The 21,135-nt window shown below is 35.7% G+C and overlaps 4 protein-coding genes across 7 annotated transcripts; 2 read left to right on the forward strand and 2 right to left on the reverse strand.

Annotated features, from left to right (window-relative positions):
- Positions 1–4,269: 4,269 nt before the first annotated feature.
- On the forward strand, positions 4,270–7,723 carry LOC105976777 (nudix hydrolase 16, mitochondrial). Its single transcript, XM_013002042.2, has 4 exons — positions 4,270–4,518; positions 5,477–5,591; positions 6,933–7,016; positions 7,125–7,723. Exons 1-4 carry the CDS (start codon positions 4,448–4,450, stop codon positions 7,416–7,418), a joined length of 564 nt encoding a protein of 187 aa, XP_012857496.1. The 5' UTR covers positions 4,270–4,447; the 3' UTR covers positions 7,419–7,723.
- A 2,561-nt stretch (positions 7,724–10,284) lies between these two features.
- On the reverse strand, positions 10,285–14,016 carry LOC105976621 (transcription factor-like protein DPB). Its single transcript, XM_013001870.2, has 9 exons — positions 13,102–14,016; positions 12,583–12,662; positions 12,409–12,452; positions 11,995–12,057; positions 11,750–11,896; positions 11,520–11,588; positions 11,336–11,434; positions 10,893–10,963; positions 10,285–10,810 (listed from the first exon to the last, which is right to left on the reverse strand). The coding sequence occupies exons 1-9, from the start codon at positions 13,374–13,376 to the stop codon at positions 10,615–10,617; spliced, it is 1,044 nt and encodes a 347-aa protein (XP_012857324.1). The 5' UTR covers positions 13,377–14,016; the 3' UTR covers positions 10,285–10,614.
- Positions 14,017–14,638: 622 nt separating this feature from the next.
- LOC105976620 (transcription factor TGA2.3) lies at positions 14,639–17,850 on the forward strand. Of its 4 annotated transcripts, none has more exons than XM_013001868.2 (10): positions 14,639–15,055; positions 15,443–15,546; positions 15,630–15,694; positions 15,788–15,979; positions 16,159–16,236; positions 16,331–16,390; positions 16,508–16,625; positions 16,788–17,059; positions 17,147–17,386; positions 17,487–17,850. In XM_013001868.2, coding segments are annotated over exons 1-10 (1,281 nt in total). In that variant the 5' UTR covers positions 14,639–15,053; the 3' UTR covers positions 17,637–17,850. The 4 variants fall into 4 exon arrangements, with proteins under 4 accessions (XP_012857322.1, XP_012857323.1, XP_088681932.1 ...); XM_013001869.2 differs by having other exon boundaries at positions 15,633–15,694; XM_088825806.1 differs by having other exon boundaries at positions 14,690–14,836.
- LOC105976618 (pentatricopeptide repeat-containing protein At1g80270, mitochondrial) lies at positions 17,799–21,000 on the reverse strand. Its single transcript, XM_013001867.2, has 3 exons — positions 20,787–21,000; positions 19,771–20,332; positions 17,799–19,300 (listed from the first exon to the last, which is right to left on the reverse strand). Exons 1-3 carry the CDS (start codon positions 20,819–20,821, stop codon positions 18,056–18,058), a joined length of 1,842 nt encoding a protein of 613 aa, XP_012857321.2. The 5' UTR covers positions 20,822–21,000; the 3' UTR covers positions 17,799–18,055.
- Between the last annotated feature and the right edge of the window lie 135 nt (positions 21,001–21,135).

The following is a 21,135-nucleotide window of genomic DNA, read 5'->3' on the forward strand; positions in this document are numbered from 1 at the left end:
TCTGAAAAAATAATAAATTAAAAATTTGATTCGCCAATATTTATTTTGGATATATATAAAAGTAAAATAAAATAAAGAATAGTAAAAGTATATTATAAATTTAATTGAATGGAGTGAGAACAGCAAAATCGAAAAGGGTTTATTAGAAATAACCCCTTGTTCATATTTTCTAATGAGGTAGATCCAATTTTTTTCCCCCTTTTTGAGATAGACCCAATTTTGCCAACTTGACAAAATATATTATATAATTTTCCTTTAATACCCCTGTTTTATTTTTGAACGGCATTTATTTCCTTAACTACGTGATATGAGATTTGCTGATACGTGATTCTAAAATCACAGAATAAATTTACGTGAGATCATTGGCCGTTCTATCAAATCGTGTAGAATTTTTTTTTTGAAGATTTATCCAGCGTTCCATCGTTTTAATCGCCTTTGAAGATTTCTTCACCGTCAAGCGGGTATGAATGCGTCTTTTTTGGCTTTTATTTTCGCTGTATGTACAGGATTGTCGTGTACGGTGGTTAGACATTTTTAAGAGTTGTGTTCATACTTGATTCTATTAAGTAGAACGTTTTTTAACAAAATTACGTCGTCATATATACATCGTTATTTTTGGCGGATGATGTTTGTTTGGAAGAGGATTGACAGAGTTAGAAGAGGATGGTTCACGCAGATCGGACCAGAGTTGTTTTATATGAGCTTCGTAGTTGGTTTATGCAATAATCGGAATAATTGTCCGTTGTGGTCGAGTTCATGTTTTTGCACCCGATCGATAGTTGGTTTATTTGTTTATAACAGCCGATTTAAGTGTGTTGGGTAGTACATTAAAATATAGTTCGTAGTCTTTTTTAATTCAGTTTCCATATATATTATTATTTTTCCAATAGTCAATTAACTAAACCCATAGTCGAATTAGATACATGGAATAGTCTATTAAAATATATGGGATAGTCTATTAATTTTAAAACACCAATCCGCCGCCGTCACTTCTCAAATGTAGGGTTTTGATGATTTTTCGGCCCATAGTCGATTAACGAGATCCATAGTAAAATTATACCAGTGGGATAGTCTATTAAATGATATGGGATAGTCTATTAAAAAAATGCATAGTCCCAAAACATAAAAACCCGAAACCCCTAAAACCCTCCTCTCTTCTCGCGACAACTCTGCCTCAATCGGCGTTCAGTCCATCCCGATGACAATGTTAGCTATTCGGAGAATGTTTGGAATCTCGTCTCCCTACATCCGTCATTACTCCGCCAAGATCTCCCACGAAGCTCCGATCTCCTCCGGCAACCCTCCGATCCACCCTTCCGAGCCCGCCCCCAAAGTTCTCTTTTTATGTATTCATCCCCACCGCATTTCATCAGCTCATGTTTTGATTTGTTTATTCATTTTTATTTTGAATAAAAATTGAAATTAAAATTTTTAAATTTTTATTCTTGTTATTGGGTCTCAAGTGGGAAGCCCCACCGATGGGAAAACTCAAAATATCGATGGATTATTCAGCTAAGTTTATGGAGATTAAGGATAAATCAAATTCTACAAGTCAGGGCCGCATCGTAAAAAAAGCAATTCTTATGGGTGAGGGCGGTGGTGCCGTAATCAGAAACCACCTCGGGGAGGCGCTTCGTAAACAAGTTTGAAAAAACACATCGGGCAAAACCAATGAAGGAGAGCTAGAGGCCTTTTCGAATAGTTTGGTGTGGTGCTTAAAACGTTTTCCGAAGAAAGAAGACAGAGAGAAATTAATTTTTGAGACAAATTCCAAAAACTTGGCTTATGTAATCAACAATGGGAGATGCTACAGGGATGCGGATGCTCAAGAGATATTAGACAAAGTGCGAATTGATATGACAGAGTTCAATGTTACTAGTATTCTCCACGTCGTAAGGGAGAAAAATCAAACAACAGACGCTTTGGCCAATCTAGGCCGACTTGGTGCAGATATCACAGATAGCACGAACATGGAGGTCGATGAGACCTCTAAATTTGAATTTGATGAGATAGATCACTATAAAAAAAAAAATATACCAAACAGGTTGAAGAAGACAAAAATGGCTTGTCGCTTCTCTTTTGAAATTATGAGATTATTAATGTCTCTGTTGAAAAAAGGGTTTCATAATTTCAAAAGAGAAGCGACAAGCCCTTTTTGTCTTCTTCAACCTGTTTGGTATTTTTTTTTTTATAGTGATCTATCTCATCAAATTCAAATTTAGAGGTCTCATCGACCTCCATGTTCGTGCTATCTGTGATATCTGCACCAAGTCGGCCTAGATTGGCCAAAGCGTCTGTTGTTTGATTTTTCTCCCTTACGATGTGGAGAATACTAGTAACATTGAACTCTGTCATATCAATTCGCACTTTGTCTAATATCTCTTGAGCATCCGCATCCCTGTAGCATCTCCCATTGTTGATTACATAAGCCAAGTTTTTGGAATCTGTCTCAAAAATTAATTTCTCTCTGTCTTCTTTCTTCGGAAAAAGTTTTAAGCACCACACCAAACTATTCGAAAAGGCCTCTAGCTCTCCTACATTGGTTTTGCCCGATGTGTTTTTCCAAACTTGTTTACGAAGCACCTCCCCGAGGTGGTTTCTGATTACGCACCACCGCCCTCACCTGTAAGAATTGCTTTTTTTACGATGCGGCCCTGACTTGTAGAATTTGATTTATCCTTAATCTCCACAAACTTAGCTGAATAATCCATCGATATTTTGAGTTTTCCCATCGGTGGGGCTTCCCATTTGAGACCCAATAACAAGAATAAAAATTTAAAAAATTTAATTTCAATTTTTATTCAAAATAAAAATGAATAAACAAATCAAAACATGAGCTGATGAAATGCGGTGGGGATGAATACATAAAAAGAGAACCTTGGGGGCAGGCTCGGAAGGGTGGATCGGAGGGTTGCCGGAGGAGATCGGAGCTTCGGGGGAGATCTTGGCGGAGTAATGACGGATGTAGGGAGACGAGATTCCAAACATTCTCCGAATAGCTAACATTGTCATCGGGATGGACTGAACGCCGATTGAGGCAGAGTTGTCGCGAGAAGAGAGGAGGGTTTTAGGGGTTTCGGGTTTTTATGTTTTGGGACTATGCATTTTTTTAATAGACTATCCCATATCATTTAATAGACTATCCCACTGGTATAATTTTACTATGGATCTCGTTAATCGACTATGGGCCGAAGAATCATCAAAACCCTAGATTTGAGAAGTGACGGCGGCGGAGTGGTGTTTTAAAATTAATAGACTATCTCATATCTTTTAATAGACTATCCCATGTATCTAATTCGACTATGGGTTTAGTTAATTGACTATTGGAAAAATAATAATATATATGGAAACTGAATTAAAAAAGACTACGAACTATATTTTAATGTACTACCCAGCACACTTAAATCGGCTGTTATAAACAAATAAACCAACTATCGATCGGGATAAAAAACATGAACTCGACCACAGCGGACAATTATTCCGATTATTGCATAAACCAACTACGAAGCTCATATAAAACAACTCTGGTCCGATCTGCGTGAACCATCCTCTTCTAACTCTGTCAATCCTCTTCCAAACAAACATCATCCGCCAAAAATAACGATGTATATATGACGACGTAATTTTGTTAAAAAACGTTCTACTTAATAGAATCAAGTATGAACACAACTCTTAAAAATGTCTAACCACCGTACACGACAATCCTGTACATACAGCGAAAATAAAAGCCAAAAAAGACGCATTCATACCCGCTTGACGGTGAAGAAATCTTCAAAGGCGATTAAAACGATGGAACGCTGGATAAATCTTCAAAAAAAAATTCTACACGATTTGATAGACACGATTTGATAGAACGGCCAATGATCTCACGTAAATTTATTCCGTGATTTTAGAATCACGTATCAGCAAATCTCATATCGTAGTTAAGGAAATAAATGCCGTTCAAAAATAAAACAGGGGTATTAAAGGAAAATTATATAATATATTTTGGCAAGTTAGCAAAATTGAGTCTATCTCAAAAAAGAGAAAAAAAAATTGGATCTACCTCAATAGAAAATATGAACAAGGGTTATCCCTAATAAACCCAATCGAAAAATCCCAAAACAAGCTCCTAATCTTTCGGTACCCTCCCACCGTTTGTTAACAAACACTTAATTACCAACTTTTTTTAAACTCCTTTTCGAATTAATGCGAAATTATTCTATATTTTTTTTTTCTTTAATTATTATTTTTAATTTTTTAATTATTTTTTTTTTGGGGAAAACAAGTGAAATTAGATTTTGTAGAACCCAGTTTCAGTAATGATTTCTTCTTACTTCGTCTACATCAATCAAAACGGCAGCTTGTGATTCGTATATATCTATACATATATATTTATAGAGAGAGAGAGATACAGATATATAGGGTATTGATTCATATAATTTGGTTTTAATATTATTCTGAATAAATGTCTGAATTGGTGGCTCGGACTGGCCGGCATCAGCAGCGTTACGAGGGTGGCTACCGCCTCATTGCTGGGTACCTTTCATCTATTTCTCTTTCTCTCTCTCTATATATATGTATGTATTTTTGTATGTACGTGCATGCTTATTTATCAATTGGGGTTTTTTGTTTGTTTGTTTGCATGAGGGATTCCTTTGTCCGCGTTTTAATTGGGGTTAATGTGTAGATGTTGGAGTTGGGTTTGTGATGTGCTTCTCGATTCTTTTACCGGTTGGATGAAAATCAAATTGGATTTCAATTTATTATGCTGATGATTTTTTTGGGGGGTTCTGTTTATTGGATTTCCTGGGTAGTTGTGGCTACTAGGTTTTGGCGAAATTGGAGAAATTGAGTTTATTTTTTGATGAATGTTGGGTGAAATTTATTTTTTACGAGTTTGTCGATGTGGCAGGTTTGTTTTTATTGGCAATGATGTAAACGAAAATGACGTAAAATCCGAACCGGAGATGATATTGTGTTTGTAGCTTAATTACTGATTTTCGTTAGATGGTATACTTGACAGTAAAAACTGTACACATCAATTGAATCTTCATTGTACCTGCAGTACATTTTCGGTTTTTGCAATTAGGGTTCTTTCTGAAACATAAATAAGACAGAGCAGGAAAAATCTCCAAAGTTTCGTTTTACCTGCAATATATAATCTGTTGGCACGGTTAGTTGTTTTTGTGTAGCTCAGAATTTTTTAAGGTGAAAGATACTTTCTGGCTGATCTTTTTTTTCCAGTGAACGTATAAAGAAAAAGAATGGGATGCATTGAGTTGTAAGCACAACGAGCAGTTAGAAAAAGGAAATTAGGAAATCATAAATTGTCTCTGCATATGTGTCTGTCCTAAACTATTACCAGGCATGTAGTTCATAATTAGACGAGAAGGCGGATGATTACGAGTTTTTTCTATAATTTCTTCTGTGCTAAGAAGTTAATTAGGATAAACACGCATCATATTCTGTTCTGACCTGTGGAGTCAACTGCCAGGTGTATTCCCTTCAAATATAGGAATGTAACGGAAAATGGTGATGACACATCTGAAAAGATGGTTGAAGTGCTAATGATCAACTCTACCGGTGGGCCTGGTCTTCTATTTCCGAAGGTGAGAATTCTGGATTTATGTGTCCATAAATAATTGTTGCAGATTGCGTAAATCGTTTTCCAGTTCATTTTTCTCCTTGTGTGGGTTACACTGTGTTGGATTCTTGATGATAAGATTGTATCGGGAACATTTGTTAGCATTCAACGGGACCTCAAATTTTGCTTTAAATTAGAAGGATGTTGTATTTTACTTTTAGGAATTGTGAGTTGTAATCTTATGGCAAATGATTCATTCCAATAGCCTTATGTTCTGAATTTTCCGTTTGGCTGTCTCCAAAAGATAGGTGCTGAAAGATTCTTTTATTTATTTATTTTTTGCTTCATGGTTGACTTTTTACTTCGCAGTCTTCTTTGTTTTCTTGGGGTACGGTGAAATAACTGTCACTCAACTACTCAACTAGACTGGATTAATATGTAAAATGTTAACTTCCTTCTTGCTAATTCTAATTGGGTTTCGATAGCATTTAAGATTAAGGTTCTGGGATTAATACTTGACACGGGGTTTTCTTGAGATACGGTTGTTTGACTTCTTTCAGTAGTAGCTAGCATTGAGTGTCTTCTGTGTGTAAGATCATAGAGTTAAACATGAATTTTGATAGCTGTTTCGGTCTTTGATCAGTTCACCGTAGATGTTGCAAATTTCGTTTCAATGTCACCGTCTTTATTATGATTTTGTCAATACTATCACATATTTTCCACTTCCATTTATCTCGCTCTAGGAGCAAAATCTAAAAAAATAAGAATCCGTGACTTTTGATTTATTCGTCTCTGTACTTAGAGACGTGGTGCACACAAAAGTTTGGGAATAATTTATGTACTTAATTGGATATATTTATCGATTTCAGATTTTCGAGTTATTTCTGGAAGAGATATGTAAGATATATGAATGGGTATATAGATATTCTTCTGATTGGCACTGAAGCTACTGAATACTGTTGAATGATGCCAATTTAGTATCCATTAAATGATGTAATATGTATATGAGATGAATTTACGATACAGCTAATACATCGATGGACTGGGAAAACAAACTTGATCCGGCTATCCAGTTATATTTCTTTTCTTATATTTTACCACATTGACGTATTCTTGTTTTATGCCATGTTGAAGTTCGGTCTTTCAACATTATTTAAGGAAAAACTGGAAGTACATGTAAGTTGTCCTAGTGTCCTAAACAGAAGATTAAGTAGATGAATTCCTAACGAATCTTAGGTTGTATGCATCCAATTCAACCTGCCTATGACGTAAATAGATTAACTTATTTTACCAAAGATTAATACATAATAGTAATTATGTTTAAGATAAAAAAAAATCCCGTTTTTTTTTTTTTGGTTTTCGATAGGGTGGGTGGGAGAATGATGAAACAGCTGAGGAGGCAGCGGTAAGGGAAGCCATGGAAGAGGCTGGAGTACGAGGCGATTTAGTGGTAAATTTTATATCCATCCTTTTTTTTTTCTTTTTTTTTTTTAATTCTTGGTTATATATTTTATGCTTCGATTTCATAAACCGTTCACCTCTTTTATTTTTTTCCCAGCATTTCCTTGGAAATTATTCATTCAAGAGCAAAACCCTACAGGATGAATATAGTCCAGAGGGTTTATGTAGAGCTGCTATGTATGCTTTGAATGTGGAGGAGGAGTTGGAGTGTTGGCCGGAGAAAAGCCACCGTCAAAGAAGTTGGCTTACAATTCCAGAAGCAATTGAATGCTGCAGACATGCTTGGATGAGAGAAGCTCTCGATCAAGGTTTCTCTAAATGGTATGCCGATGGTATGAACCGTACTTTGCCGAGACAAGGTTCTCCCGACTCATCTTCCGATCCGCAATGAGATATATTCATATATTTTATATATATATATTTTCGTAAAAGAATTCTCTAGTTATGATACCGTCCGAAGCTGAGTTTGTACGTACATACGTACATTCTTTGTTTTGGCTCTTTAAATTTCGTTTGGAGATTAGGGATTGGGAGTAAGATGCAAATACTTTTTCGTTGGTTTTTTTTTTAGGTGTTTTAAAATGTTCTGATGATCGATGACGTTTTTTTCTTTTTAATATTTTTTTTGGGGGGGCTCTTTCGAGTTTTAATGGAAAGAGGAACTATTGCATTGAATTCTCTTGTCATTCTTGATCATCTCTTCTTAAGTGTGTATGAGATGAAGTTTATCATTGGTATCGATAATTTTCTTTTTCTTTTATTCTAACTTGTGACTTATGAAAAAAATGTTCTTCTGTCCCTAGACGATTTTGGGCCTTCAAGTTGAATTTATGGGCCCTTTATGAGCTGAATTAAGGCCCGTAATATGAAATCATGGCCCAATTTGAGTTGAATTTAAGCCTTCAGTTTGAAGTTATGGGCCCACAAGAATTAAATTTGGGCCTGTAATTTGAAGTTATGGGCCCATAAGAGCTGAATTTCGTTTTAATTAATTCATGTTTCGTTTAGTTGTCGAGATAAAATTATGCAATTAATCTTAATTAATCTTTTAATTAATTCAGAATTAATTAATTTAATTCTTGTGACTAATGAAAATACAATAAATCACTATTTGAGGAAAATTCTAACTCCTGACTTATGAAAAAGATGTGGAAATTAATTCCCACCACCAATTTTTTTTTAATATTATATAAATAATTAGAAAATGGATATGGTTTTAATTTCCAGATTTGCATTACTCAGATAATGACTTCATATATATCTAAACCTTTCAATTTTAGTAAAAAAATTGGTCTATGAAATGCTACATCTGCTGTATTTCATCAGATGATTTTAAACCGTAGATCTATATAAATAATTATCCACTAAACAAATATACACCGATACACAAGGGTATTTGTGTAATTATGTGTAGATTAAAGATCCAACATTAAAATTATACTGCAATTTTTTCCCCAAAGGCTCACTAAAATTTGTAACTATTAACAAACAAGCAAAACAAAAAAAACCTCAATAAAAAATAAAAATAAAAATCAACAAACATAATATACATATACATACCAAAGCATATATATATCAAAATAATATTATTACATATGTAACAAAGGTTTTGAGAACATGAATCAAGAAGGTTTGAACCCATTAATCCATGAAAAATATGTATCATCTGTGGATAAAAAAAAGACATCATTGTATAACCCGATAATCGACGGGTCGGACTCGGATCCATATTTGTGCACCGCATCAGTATTAGCAGGGTGCCCTAGTATATAATTTTCCGACGTCGTCGTCGTCATCGTCACTTCATCATCATCTACCGCAACATGAATATCGTTCTCATCAGCCACTTTCACGGCGTCGTCCGCCGCCTCTCCTCCTCCTCCGCCATCATCCGCCGGAAAACTGTTTGGCTCCGGCGGCGGCGTATCGGCGGCGTATTGGCCGGTGAGTTGTTGCACGAGGGCCCTGAATTGAGAAGCGCTGGTTTTGAACTTGATAGGGTTCGTTATGTAGACAATCTTGAGTGGCGGCGGCTGTCTTTTCTTCTTCTTCTTCTTCTTTGTGTGTTTGGTTGCGCTTGTCGGATTCAGGGACGCCATTTTTTCCATGTTCAAAGCTCAAAATGTAAGAGAGAGGAGAGTGGGGAAGAATAAACAAGTGGGATTTTTTGTATCTTTTGATTTAAAGGAGAGATCTATCTGTTTGTTATAAATGCATGCATTTGCTTGATGCCAACGCGCCTGCATTTGTGTGTAGATAGATGAGAGGTGCTCTAAGTATATACCTTTTTTTTTTTTTTTTTAATTATTAAAATTATCAATACCATTCACAATTTAAATATATATATATATATATATATATATATTTTATTTATAGATAAGTCGGTCTTATCGTTCTCTGCAAATGAATTATTTTAACATATATACTCCTCTCTACGATTTACGAAATTTATGAAATAATTTTCTTGTATTGAAGTGCTACGGAGATAAGTTAATTGGATCTGAATTAATTTGAATCTTGTTTATAATATTTAAAATTTAAATATTTTATCCAATAAATGAACACAAATCGGACTGGATATATAACACTTTCTTCCAAATGGATACTCGGTGCAAACTTGTGTGTTCCATAATGTCATGATTCGTCGTCTGATTAAGTGAATTACACCAGATTTGGACATTCACGAAAAAAAACGATCAATTTTACGTATGATTAATTCTAATTATAACAAAAATAAAATATTATTGATAAAAATGAAATGTAAGAAATGTATATATAAAAAAAATTATAAGAAAAAGATAGACATCATAAATGTGGCAGTCCCAAGTCATTTATATTAAAAATGGAATTTTTTCTTGAAAAGAAAGAAAAAATAAAATAAAAAATAAAGTGGAGCTGGAAAGTAGAGACACGCGCAGGTGCAGAGAGTAGCATTGTTCCAAACGTTGGTACCACTTGTTTGAGCATGCAAACGTGGCGACAAACCAACGGAAGAAACTCGGTGATGATGTCATCAGATCCGCAGCCGATGACGTTATCAGCCGAGTGTCGGCTTCCTACTTGAGCTGGTGGCCGACCACATGACCACATAAATAAATGAAATATTATATAGAGATAATAATATACATCTATTTTTATTTATAATATCTGCAAATTAATTTCCTCTTGATTTTTATTTATTTATTTAATTATTCAAATTATAAATTAAAAAACAAAAAGGATATAAAAAATGGTAAATTACGGTTGCCACCCTAAGATTTTATCTAATTATAAACAAGCTCTTCTTATTTAAGGAAATTACAATTACTCCCCAAAAGTTTCTAACCAGGAACAATAGTTAAGAAAAGATTAGCTAAAAAATCAAATAAAATAAAATAAATAAATACATCCTCCAGATTAAAAAATCTATGATCCAATCAAAAGTATTCAACAAAACATAGGGAAGTGACAAGATAATCCCTACTTCTTTTACCTCCCATTCCAACAGCCAATACAAAAAAACCCCCTCACCCCCACGTGCGGGTCCCGTTTAGTAAATTATATACATCACCGTCAAATTCAATTCAAGATTCGAGGGGGGGTCCCACCTAATGCTCGTGCTTAAAGCGAGCCTTGAGTATTCCGGGAAGAGGGGGTGAATTCGGATGCCTACCCTGAGTATTATTGCGTTGGGCATGTCTCGAGCTCTCACCTCCATTTTGTGATGCCCCGCTAATTTCGGGCTTTTCACAAAATTTCATCGCCTTTAGAACGTAGTTATCATCATGCAGCTCGAACGGGGTGCTGCGGTTAACAAATTTTTGCGTTACTAAATTTATGGTGAGAGGGAATCTTCATTATCACTACATTTGTATCATTGGCTTACCTATTGAAATCGAAATGAACCAGCTGCATATCTTCCGATATTTCAACCTCGACCGTTGCATGAGGACGAGTCTGTCATTTCAAAATAAGTGCAACGGGAATTAGTTCCCGAAGTAATGTATCACGGAGGTTCAAATATTAATTGTTATAAACTATAAAGTATTTCACAAGCATGACAATGAACTGGATACAGATTCATGGGTGGTAAAGCGAAAGTGTGTCAACGTAATGTATCGAAAGCAGAATTAAAGATTAAAAATATATCAATCATATCGAACAATAATGTCTTACTTTTACAGTGGTCAAAGGAACTTTTGGGTTGCAAAACACATATTTGATGCACTTTTTTACGTGTAATAATAACCGACTGAGAATGTAAGAAGTCTAGTTTGTGGCAAGAATCGATACCAGAGGGGATTATCTCTGTATACCATTCAACTCTACCTGGACTAAAATAAAAGGCAATGCAACTCCACCACTCGGAGCATTTCCCGATCCAAAGAGTTGATTATTACGCTCTACGAGGTTTTGAAGACCAACGTGCTGCACCAAAACATTTAGTGCAGAATGGTTAGATTATTAAATTTGATTCGATATCCTTGTTATATATCATCTGAATAGTTCTTACTTGTTCCTCCAGCTCATTCAGATATGCTGCTTTCTTTTCAATTCGGTTTCGAAGTCCGACACGTTCACTCTGCAATCAATTTTATGTTAAAAAAAAAGATATTTGGATTCGTTGATGCAGGTCAACTATATTTGACACATTGAGACTTACTTTTGTAGTGACGGAGAAAAAAAAAAGTTACGGAAGGGAAAAAACGAAGGCATAGTCAAACGAAGGAAGAGAAATCGAACCTTGAGTTCATCCACGTCATCGACACTGGTCCGAGGTAGACCCTTCCACTGTATTTCCTTTTTATCTTTAGAGATTATATCCATCGCCATTAGCACATTTAGAGCATCGTATACCCTCCGACGTATATTCTTCTCATCGTACTGTTGCTGCATTGTATATTTTGACAATCGAAACTATAGATCGACTACTATGTTTCACAACTAATATACGCACATGACATCAACAACTGAAAACTACAATAAACCTGGTCCGGAGTTGTGACACCATTCCCAGGTTCAGCAAATTCAGCAACAAGTTCATCAGCCACCTAGAAATAGACTACTATGTCAGATTTAAACGATACCCGATAACACGCATTTCAAAATAATAAAACGCAAAATGCAAAATTAGTCGAGCATCACATGACTCCAAACTGTTTGTATTCCCAGAATGGATGCATTATTAAATCAATACTGCAAAGTGACGTGAAAGCTATTGCTGCATGAGGGAAATAACCAAATCAAAATTAAATAAGAGAGAAACACGTATACGTGTGAATTTATCAATAAACGGAAGGGTCTCCACGCCCGTGTTAATTTCAGCTTACTGTCTATGCAACACCTTCCGAAAGATTCTAATAAGGATCGTATAATCAAAGATTGAACTGCGAAGCTCTAACCTCGTTATATGTAGTTCTCCCTTTGCTTTCCACTTTCTCGCACACTATCCATATCAAGAACAAGAAGTTAATCACTGTGAAACTTAGAAACTATGTCGAGGAAAAATACACCTCAAAGAGTTCTGACACACTATTGACGAAGAAAACAGATAAGGGGAGACAAGGAACAAAAACCTTTCATGCTAAATTGACGAAGCCCTCGACCACTCTTATCACCTCCTGTTGCACGTTGTCCTCTCTTCTTCTTCTTGTTGCTGTTCGGATTATTCGATTAGATACACTTGCAGATAAATAAGAATTAACTTTTTTCGTAGACAAGAATAAGTTTTCACACTTGTGCAATGAACATCTAAAAGACTTGTATCGTGTAAATAAGAGATGCATGCCACAGATGCTTTGGTGCAAAACATGTCTTACTAAATTCCGATCCCAATTATCTCCCATACACTACATAATTCAATTTAACGAAGTATTGCTCTTATCATATGAAAATTTAGAAAACGAGATCCATTCAGCTTCATCTTCAATGATTATTATTCGCTTACCAACAACCTAGAATATATTTTTCAAAGTATACCGTTGACATATCAAAACTTCACATATATAATCGACAAAACAACAAAAACAAGTCAACAGAAATCATGCTTCTGAATAAAAACACGAAAAATTGAAACTAAAGGCACAAAGTCTCACTTAGCAATCCCCTGAGATCCTGCATCGTCAGCGTGGATATCAAGATTGTCCAAACGGAGGAACGTACTGTCGCTGGCAGTAGCCGCCACGGCAGCCTCACTCCTGCCGGAAGGGGAGCCCACACTGCCGCTAGTCGACATAGATTGACCAGAAACAGTAGTGCCCCATGACCTGGTGGCTCCTCCACCACCACCACCACCGCCTCTAGAAAGTGCCGATCGATTCTTATCCTCATCTTCCATATTACTACTGCTTTTATTACTATGATTCACCATTTCCACATAAGACCATATAAAAAACTTGTGAAAAACCTAGACAACAACTCACAAATTCAGCGAATTTCGACGAATCTATGTGTGTGAAGTGTGAACTAAAATACTGGAATCGAGATAAACCTAAAATACTAACTAAATAATGAATTCGATAAAAAAAAAAAAAAAAATCCTCCAAAAACCTATGCACAATTTAACAGAACCGCATTACGAAAATGTGGCAAAGTAAGCTGTATCAATGCCTGAATCGAATCGATAAAAAAACCTAAACGAATTTCAGAAAAATCCCCAGGTCAATTTACCAAGCAAAATTTTCTCAAAAAAAAAAAAAAAAAAATTTACCAAGCAAAATAAGGAAAATTAATACGACTGAAACTGTTTAGAATATCTATATATATGTGTGTATATATATAGAAAACAAAGAGGAAAAAAAGAAAAGAAAAGGTAAAATCAATTGTCAATGGTGGTTCACTGGAAAAAAGCAAAAGGAAATTGGGGGAAAAAAAGTCAGAGGGTTGTGTGTTTGATCTGTTTAATAAAAGGAGAAAAAAGAAGAAGAAGAAGTGCGATTACAGACTCTCTCTCTCAAGCAAAGAATCATAAAAGAGACGGTCATAAAAACTTCTGCTTTCTTTTTTATTTTATTTTGGGGCAATAATATATATATATATATATATATATATATATATATATATATATATATATATATATATATATAGCTATCGCTGAGGTAAAGTCAAATTACGACAGAACCCCTCGTGTTTCGATAATTACAATCAACCTTAACTTGTATTTTCTTACATGTCCTTTCTTATAGTGTCGAATTTGCTTAGCGAAAGAGAGTTTTTTTTGTAAGAAATACATAGTTGATGAGTGGTTGTAATTATCCAAATAAACGAAGTCTCTTCGTAATTTGATCTTACATCGAGGGTTGCCGTAATTTGCCCATTTTTCTAGTTTTTTCTTTCTCCTCCCTTTAGTTGGTACTTGGTAGGATCAAATTTCAATAATATTAGTAGTTTCTATTTTTTCCATGGTCAACAAAAAAAATTGTAATTAATATATTATTATCTTATATATTAGAGAAAAATACGATTACATTAGATACGTAATCGTATATTTGGCTTTTAAAACAATTTATCGAACATAAAAACTTATTAATTATTAACTTATTAATTATTTAAAATAAATTTAGCCAAACGAGCTCCTCTATAATTTTTTCTCCATTGACGAGTATATAATGTTAGAAGTATAAAACACACTACATATTTAATATATATCCAAATAAAATAAATTCTCTCGTTTTTTATATTATTAATTATTAAAATCATAAATTGCTATTTATTGGTTTCAAAGGGTCAAAAACGATCCAATCTTACCTTTTGAAATTGAAGTTCTTGAACAAATTTCAGCGCGCGTGGGTTGATTATCACTCAGTTCAGTCGTATGAGTTGATTTATCAGGTGGGACTTAATTAATTTTGTAAAACAGTCCGATTTGTTTCTGAAATTAGGTTTTCCGGAGCAATTACTCTTCGTTTTTAGTCCAAAGATTTAATCTTTTTTTGGGTTGAGTTCGTAATTTCTGTGACCCATTTGAGTTGGGGTTTGATTCGTGGGCGCAACAGTCAAAAATTGCGATGGCGAGCTTCATTTCTCAGACTGCGGTTTCGTAAATCATATGTATGTATAATTTCATTTGTTTTTTGGTGATTATCTGATGTTAATTATTTATTAATCAAGAACTCTGAGTTTTTGTTAACTAACCTAATATTTAGTATTATTTCTTGCTTTGCTGTTGTGAAAAAAGTGATATATAAATTCAGTAGCTATGTTATTAGGTTTGGTAAAGAAACAGAGGTGGTAGATACACAAAGTTAAAAAATCTTGTTAATCGTTCGACCGGCTAATTGTGTTTCGATTAAAATTCGTTGCGACTTTTCTGACGTAGTTTTGGCATATAATTTTGTTTTGGTTTGTTGGTCTTGTATCCACTCAATGTAGTGTTGTTGCATATGCTCGAGTAATTTATCGGTTTATTGGATTTAGTTTCGTGGTTTGAAATTGCAGGGATAAAGATGTAAATAGAACACAATCTTCAAGAGTTTCTGATTTTGGGCTACTCAATCCGTATCTTGGGTTTCGTATTGGAAATGCTGCTAATGTCACTCGAAGTAAGTTTCACGATAATAAATCCAATCGAGCTTGTTTTTAGACTTAATTATGTTCGATAATAAAACAAGTTCTTCTTATGCAGCAGCTCCAGTGCTTAATCCGAGCCAAACAATGAGCCCCGATCTTCAATCTGGTGCAATCAATAACGTAACTATCACTTATCTCAATAATTTGTAACTACTTTTACTTTTATATGTAACTTTTTGACAAATTCTTTTTTACATACATTTGAGAATGCAGCCTCGTGCTTCGACCAACACAAACTTTCCCGTAGCTTTTCTGGGATCACAAGCAGTACAAGCGCAAAACCCGAATCTAGTAACTGCATCGGGTTTTCAGCTCGAGAATTGGGGAGAATCTAGCATGGCGGCAGATTCCAGTTCCCGTACAGATACTTCAACAGATGCGGACCCCGATGATAAAAATCAAATGGTGATTTTTCCTTATACCCCGACATTCTTTTTTTTATTTTTTAAATCGTCTCCTTTTTCAGAAATTGCACCGTATCAAAGTGGGATATTCAGAATGGGATTTGTTGGTTTATACTATTATATGAATAAATTTCCTTCTATTGTACTTCTGCCTATAATGTATTCGTGCCATGTCTGCAGATTGAAATGGGTCAATCTGCGGGTCCCGCAGTATCGGATTCCAGCGACAAATCGAAAGAAAAAACCCTAGATCAGAAGGTTGCACCTTTATACTTACATATATCAGTATACTTCTGTATATCAGTGGAGTGAATTTATGATTCTTTTCTTATGAGATTATTTATATATACAGACACTGCGAAGGCTTGCACAAAATCGTGAAGCTGCTAGGAAAAGCAGACTGAGGAAGAAAGTACGTTTTCCGGAGTCGAGATTCAAAGTTCATTTCTTTCTAATTTGATTTTGCTAAGAAATATATGTATATATTTTTTATTCCGAGTAGATTTATCATTTACGTGTTACTTTACAGGCCTATGTACAGCAGCTGGAGAGTAGCCGTATGAAGCTAACTCAATTAGAGCAGGAGCTGAAGCCGCCACGTCAGCACGGTGCATTCGTTTCCAACAATGGAGATCAATCTAATGCAGGTGAGAATGTTATGATTTTTTTTATTACCAGGCATATCGAGACAATATGCATTATGTTTCAGTCGTGTTAAAAGGTCTATTTAAACTTTATGCGCTATAAAATGGGCAGTGGAGTATTATTCGTCTTTTATCTTTCTGATTTATCAGCTTTTCGTAATGTAGGGGCCTCTGCTTTCGATGTGGAATACGCGAGGTGGATGGAAGAACAGAGCAGACGGATAAACGAGCTGAGGACAGCTGTCACTTCGCATGCGAGTGACACTGAACTTCATAGTATCGTGGACAGTGTTAAAACGCACTTCAACGATATTTTCAGGCTGAAAGGCAATGCAGCAAAAGCCGATGTTTTCCACATCTTATCGGGAATGTGGAAAACACCTGCAGAAAGGTGTTTTCTGTGGCTCGGTGGCTTTCGCCCGTCTGAACTTCTCAAGGTGGGACCCACAATGTGTATTTATGTATTTATTTATAAAATAAAATTATATCGACACAATAATAAAAGAAAGGTTTTTTTTTTACAGCTTCTTGTGAACCAATTGGAGCCTCTGACGGAGCAGCAAATGACGGGATTCTACAATTTGCAGCAATCGTCACATCAAGCGGAAGATGCACTTTCACAAGGTATGGAAGCATTACAACAATCTCTAGCCGAGACTTTAGCTAGTGGGACCGAAGGCTCGTCTGGAAACGTAGCTAATTATATGGGACAGATGGCAATGGCCATGGGCAAGTTGGGTACTCTTGAAGGTTTTCTTCGACAGGTAAATTAATTGGTTACCGTCGTGCAATATTATATTATATCTCGAATAAATTAATTAATAAAAAAATATTGATTTTTCTTTTTGTTTTTGAATGTGCTAGGCTGACAATCTGAGGCAACAAACGCTGCAACAGATGCATCGGACATTGACAACAAGACAATCGGCTCGTGCACTTGTGTTGATAAACGATTACTTTTCGAGGCTTCGAGCCCTTAGTTCACTTTGGCTTGCAAGGCCACAAGAACGATGAATGCTCGAAAACTAACAAAAAGATTTGAAGATGAAAATGCTCTCTGCAAGATTACTACACACACTTTTGAAATATTTGTATTGTTTATGGCTGTGTTGTGTGTTTATTGTAGTAGAATAGGAATCAATAGTTTGTGCTCTTGATTTAATTGCATACTTTATGTCCGTAAGCTTTGAGGATGTCTGAATAAATAAAAATTCTAGGTTTTTTCCCACACCAGAGAGATAATAGGAAAACAAAATCGCAAACGAATCTCGCCAACAATTCGTCGAGCCCGTCGCAGCCAGTGCAACTATGTGGTCGCGGTTCAAAAAGAAAAAAAAAAAATTAGCAAGAATAAATGAACTATATATAACCCATTCTAACAAGCTAACCTTAATTTGCAATCTTATTAATGAAACAATCAATCCCGGTTCCCATTACTCGAGCAGCTCATCCAGTGGCGACTTTCTAAATGCATCCGTTCGAGCCAAAAGTCCAACCAAAGCTGCATTAGGTACAACATTATCGCCCTTCATTCTCTCTCTAAACCCGTAGGATGGTGCTTTCGCGTTTATGTAAGCATAAAGAAGCGATCTGTAAGGCCGAACCCTTGAGGCGAATCCAGCTTCTCTGATCTTTACGAATATCTTCTCCGCGTTGTGTATATCTCCTCTGTTTGCATATTCATCCAAGATTGTCAAGAAAGAGCTACAAAGAGGCTTTGTCGATTTCTGCTTCACAGCCTTTTCGAGTATCGAATCAGCCTTTTCCACTTCTCCAGCTCCGACGTACAGCTTCACTAACGCATCCCATGTCAGCGGCCCCACACTGCACCCACTCTCCGACATTCGTTTCACTAAACCCTTCCCTTTATCCAACATTTTGTGATCTGCATAGATTTTTATCAGAGCAGCAAAATGCTTCGAAGTGGGCTTCTTCAAAATTTTCATCATCTTATCGAAAGCTGACTCAGCATCTTCGATTCGCTTGAGCTGCCCCCAAGCTTCGATGGCAGCAAGACACTCCTTCGTTCGAAGATCCGATTGACATACTTTCCAGATTCTTTCGACTTCGTCTTCCATTCTTAGTGAAGCATAAATCGGGAGCAACACTCCACAAGCCCAGCGGTTCTTCGTTATATCTTCTCCTTCTATCTCCTTACATACAGCTTTGGCTTTATCTTTCAGACCAGCAATAGCATAGTATCGAGCCAACGATACTTGGATTATAGTATTAGGTTCCACCCCTTCAGTCTTCATTTTCTCGACGATTTTTTCCATCCCACTAATATCATTGGACAACCCTTTGGCACTTATCAAAACGTGGTAAGTGAAATAGGATGGCTTGATATTTTCTTTCTCCATCAACGACAAAACGTTGGAAATTTTCTTGTTGTCGGTTCTCTTGTACAGAAGTAACAACTGATTGCAAGAAAAGCATGTGATAGGGAATAAGCTCTTCATTTTGTTGAAGAGATCTTCGGATTTCTTCACATTGCCTGTAGAGACGCAGTTTGCCAGTAGAGTACGGTACACAATTTCACCTCTAAAAGATTCGGGGATTCGCTTAATGTACTCTTCTGCCTTGGGTATACCATGAACTTTGACAATTAAATCAACACGAGAGGCGTAATTACTCTCGTTAAACTCAAGAAGCTTTGTGTGCTCCAACCACTCCGACATCTACCAAAAATATAAAGTGGAAAAGTTAATTCCCCATCCAAATCTCGTATATCCAGAGACAAATACATGCATATTGCATCAGCCAACTTATAAAAGTAGAAAAACTTTATACGATACCCATGCAAAAGAAATCTGAATCTTGATTTGGAAAACAAGCTAAGCCAAATTATTTCTTTCATGAGAGCATCCTACATCATCTTAACTGACTATAAGTTTGTCAGTAGCATGTCAGAATTACGGGACACAAAATTGATTGATTCTAATCGAGACTGAGGGATCTCTCCAGCCAAACAAAGGCTCTCAATTGGCTACAAAGTGAAAGATTCGTTCACCGTTCTTATATAAAATAAACTCAAGAAGTTCAACCACATCACCGTAGCTACCTCTTAAATCTTGAGTATGATACAACAAAAACCGAAATGAAGACTAAAATTTTATACAGTAAAAAAAAGTCTGAAAATAAAACACACCTTCAAGGCCTTGACGAACATTCGCCGCTTCCGAAGATTAACCATGGTTGACGACACTTCTGGTTTAGTCAGCTCGTTTCCTTCTTTGACCCATTGATCCAAAACCTTGACCACCGATACAATCGGAGCACCCAGTACAGCCTTTGTGAATGCTGAATGAGGATTAGTTTTGGGAAAACTTTTCTTTTCAGCATCACCCTCAGTAGTGACACTCTCACCCTCGTACAGATCTGATTCAGACATTAAATCATCTATGTCATCTGCAGAAGCAGCTTTTCCGACTGCACCAAGTGGAGCTTCGAGTTCAGAAAAAGCATCCTCCAAATCATCATCTCGCTCGACTCTGCTCTTTGCACCGGCTTTGGAAAAAAGAGTGCGTACATTCATATACGAGTTTGAAGAACTTGGTGATGCGTTGAAAGATCTCGTTGAATACACCGATGCATCTAACAGGTTTCTATGAGATTCCACAATTTCAGTATTATAGTTTTCGGAATAACATATTGCCGTATCTGATTTCACAGAGCGTATTCTAGCAATCCCTGAATTTAATTCTCGATTCCTGGATAGAGAGAGAGAGAGATGTTTTACACATCACAATAATGACATTACAATAAGCCACCTAATTTCAAACGAAAATCAGATAGGAATACATAAATTAACAGAGACATCATAAATAATTAAATCTGCAGGTCGAGACAAAATCAAGATTGGGTTTCATCATAAATTGCTCTGCCTTTTATTAATGGAAAAGACTTGCCCAAACACACACACACACACACACACACACACACACACACACACACACACACACACACACACACACACACACAACACAACGTTGAAAAAATGGTCGCAGCTAACAAATTAACAAAACCCTCGCCGCGTATGTAAAATGGATCACAAAAATATCATGAAATCGCACATCAGAATATACGGGGAAAGAAAATTGCATTTCAAGCACATAAATCAGCTGACAGATGCATATATGTAAACAAAGATAAGAAATGATTTACCTGATATGAATCGAAGCTCTGCGAAATGCCCACATTCTGATTCTCGAAACTTCAGTAATCACAAGAAATTTGAGAAATGCTACTGAGAAATCGTAAAGCCCTAAAAACCCTCAGTGAAATTACATATTAGTCCATCTCAAAGTTTTAATTATATTTCTGATCCTTTTTTTTTTCCTTTTTTCTTTCTTATTTTTAAAAATAATTTCTACTCTTTTCTAAAATTTAATATTTTTAGCCTAAAATAGAAATTTTCATATTTTAAACATGGTTTTTATTTTCTTTTTTTTTTTATATAAATAAATTCATATCAAATAAGTGCACACTTTTTTTTTTAATAATCAAACATCCA

The sequence above is a fragment of the Erythranthe guttata genome, chromosome 11 (genome assembly GCF_056151865.1).
Source record: "Erythranthe guttata isolate IM_541 chromosome 11, IM_541, whole genome shotgun sequence".
Lineage (NCBI taxonomy): Eukaryota > Viridiplantae > Streptophyta > Magnoliopsida > Lamiales > Phrymaceae > Erythranthe > Erythranthe guttata.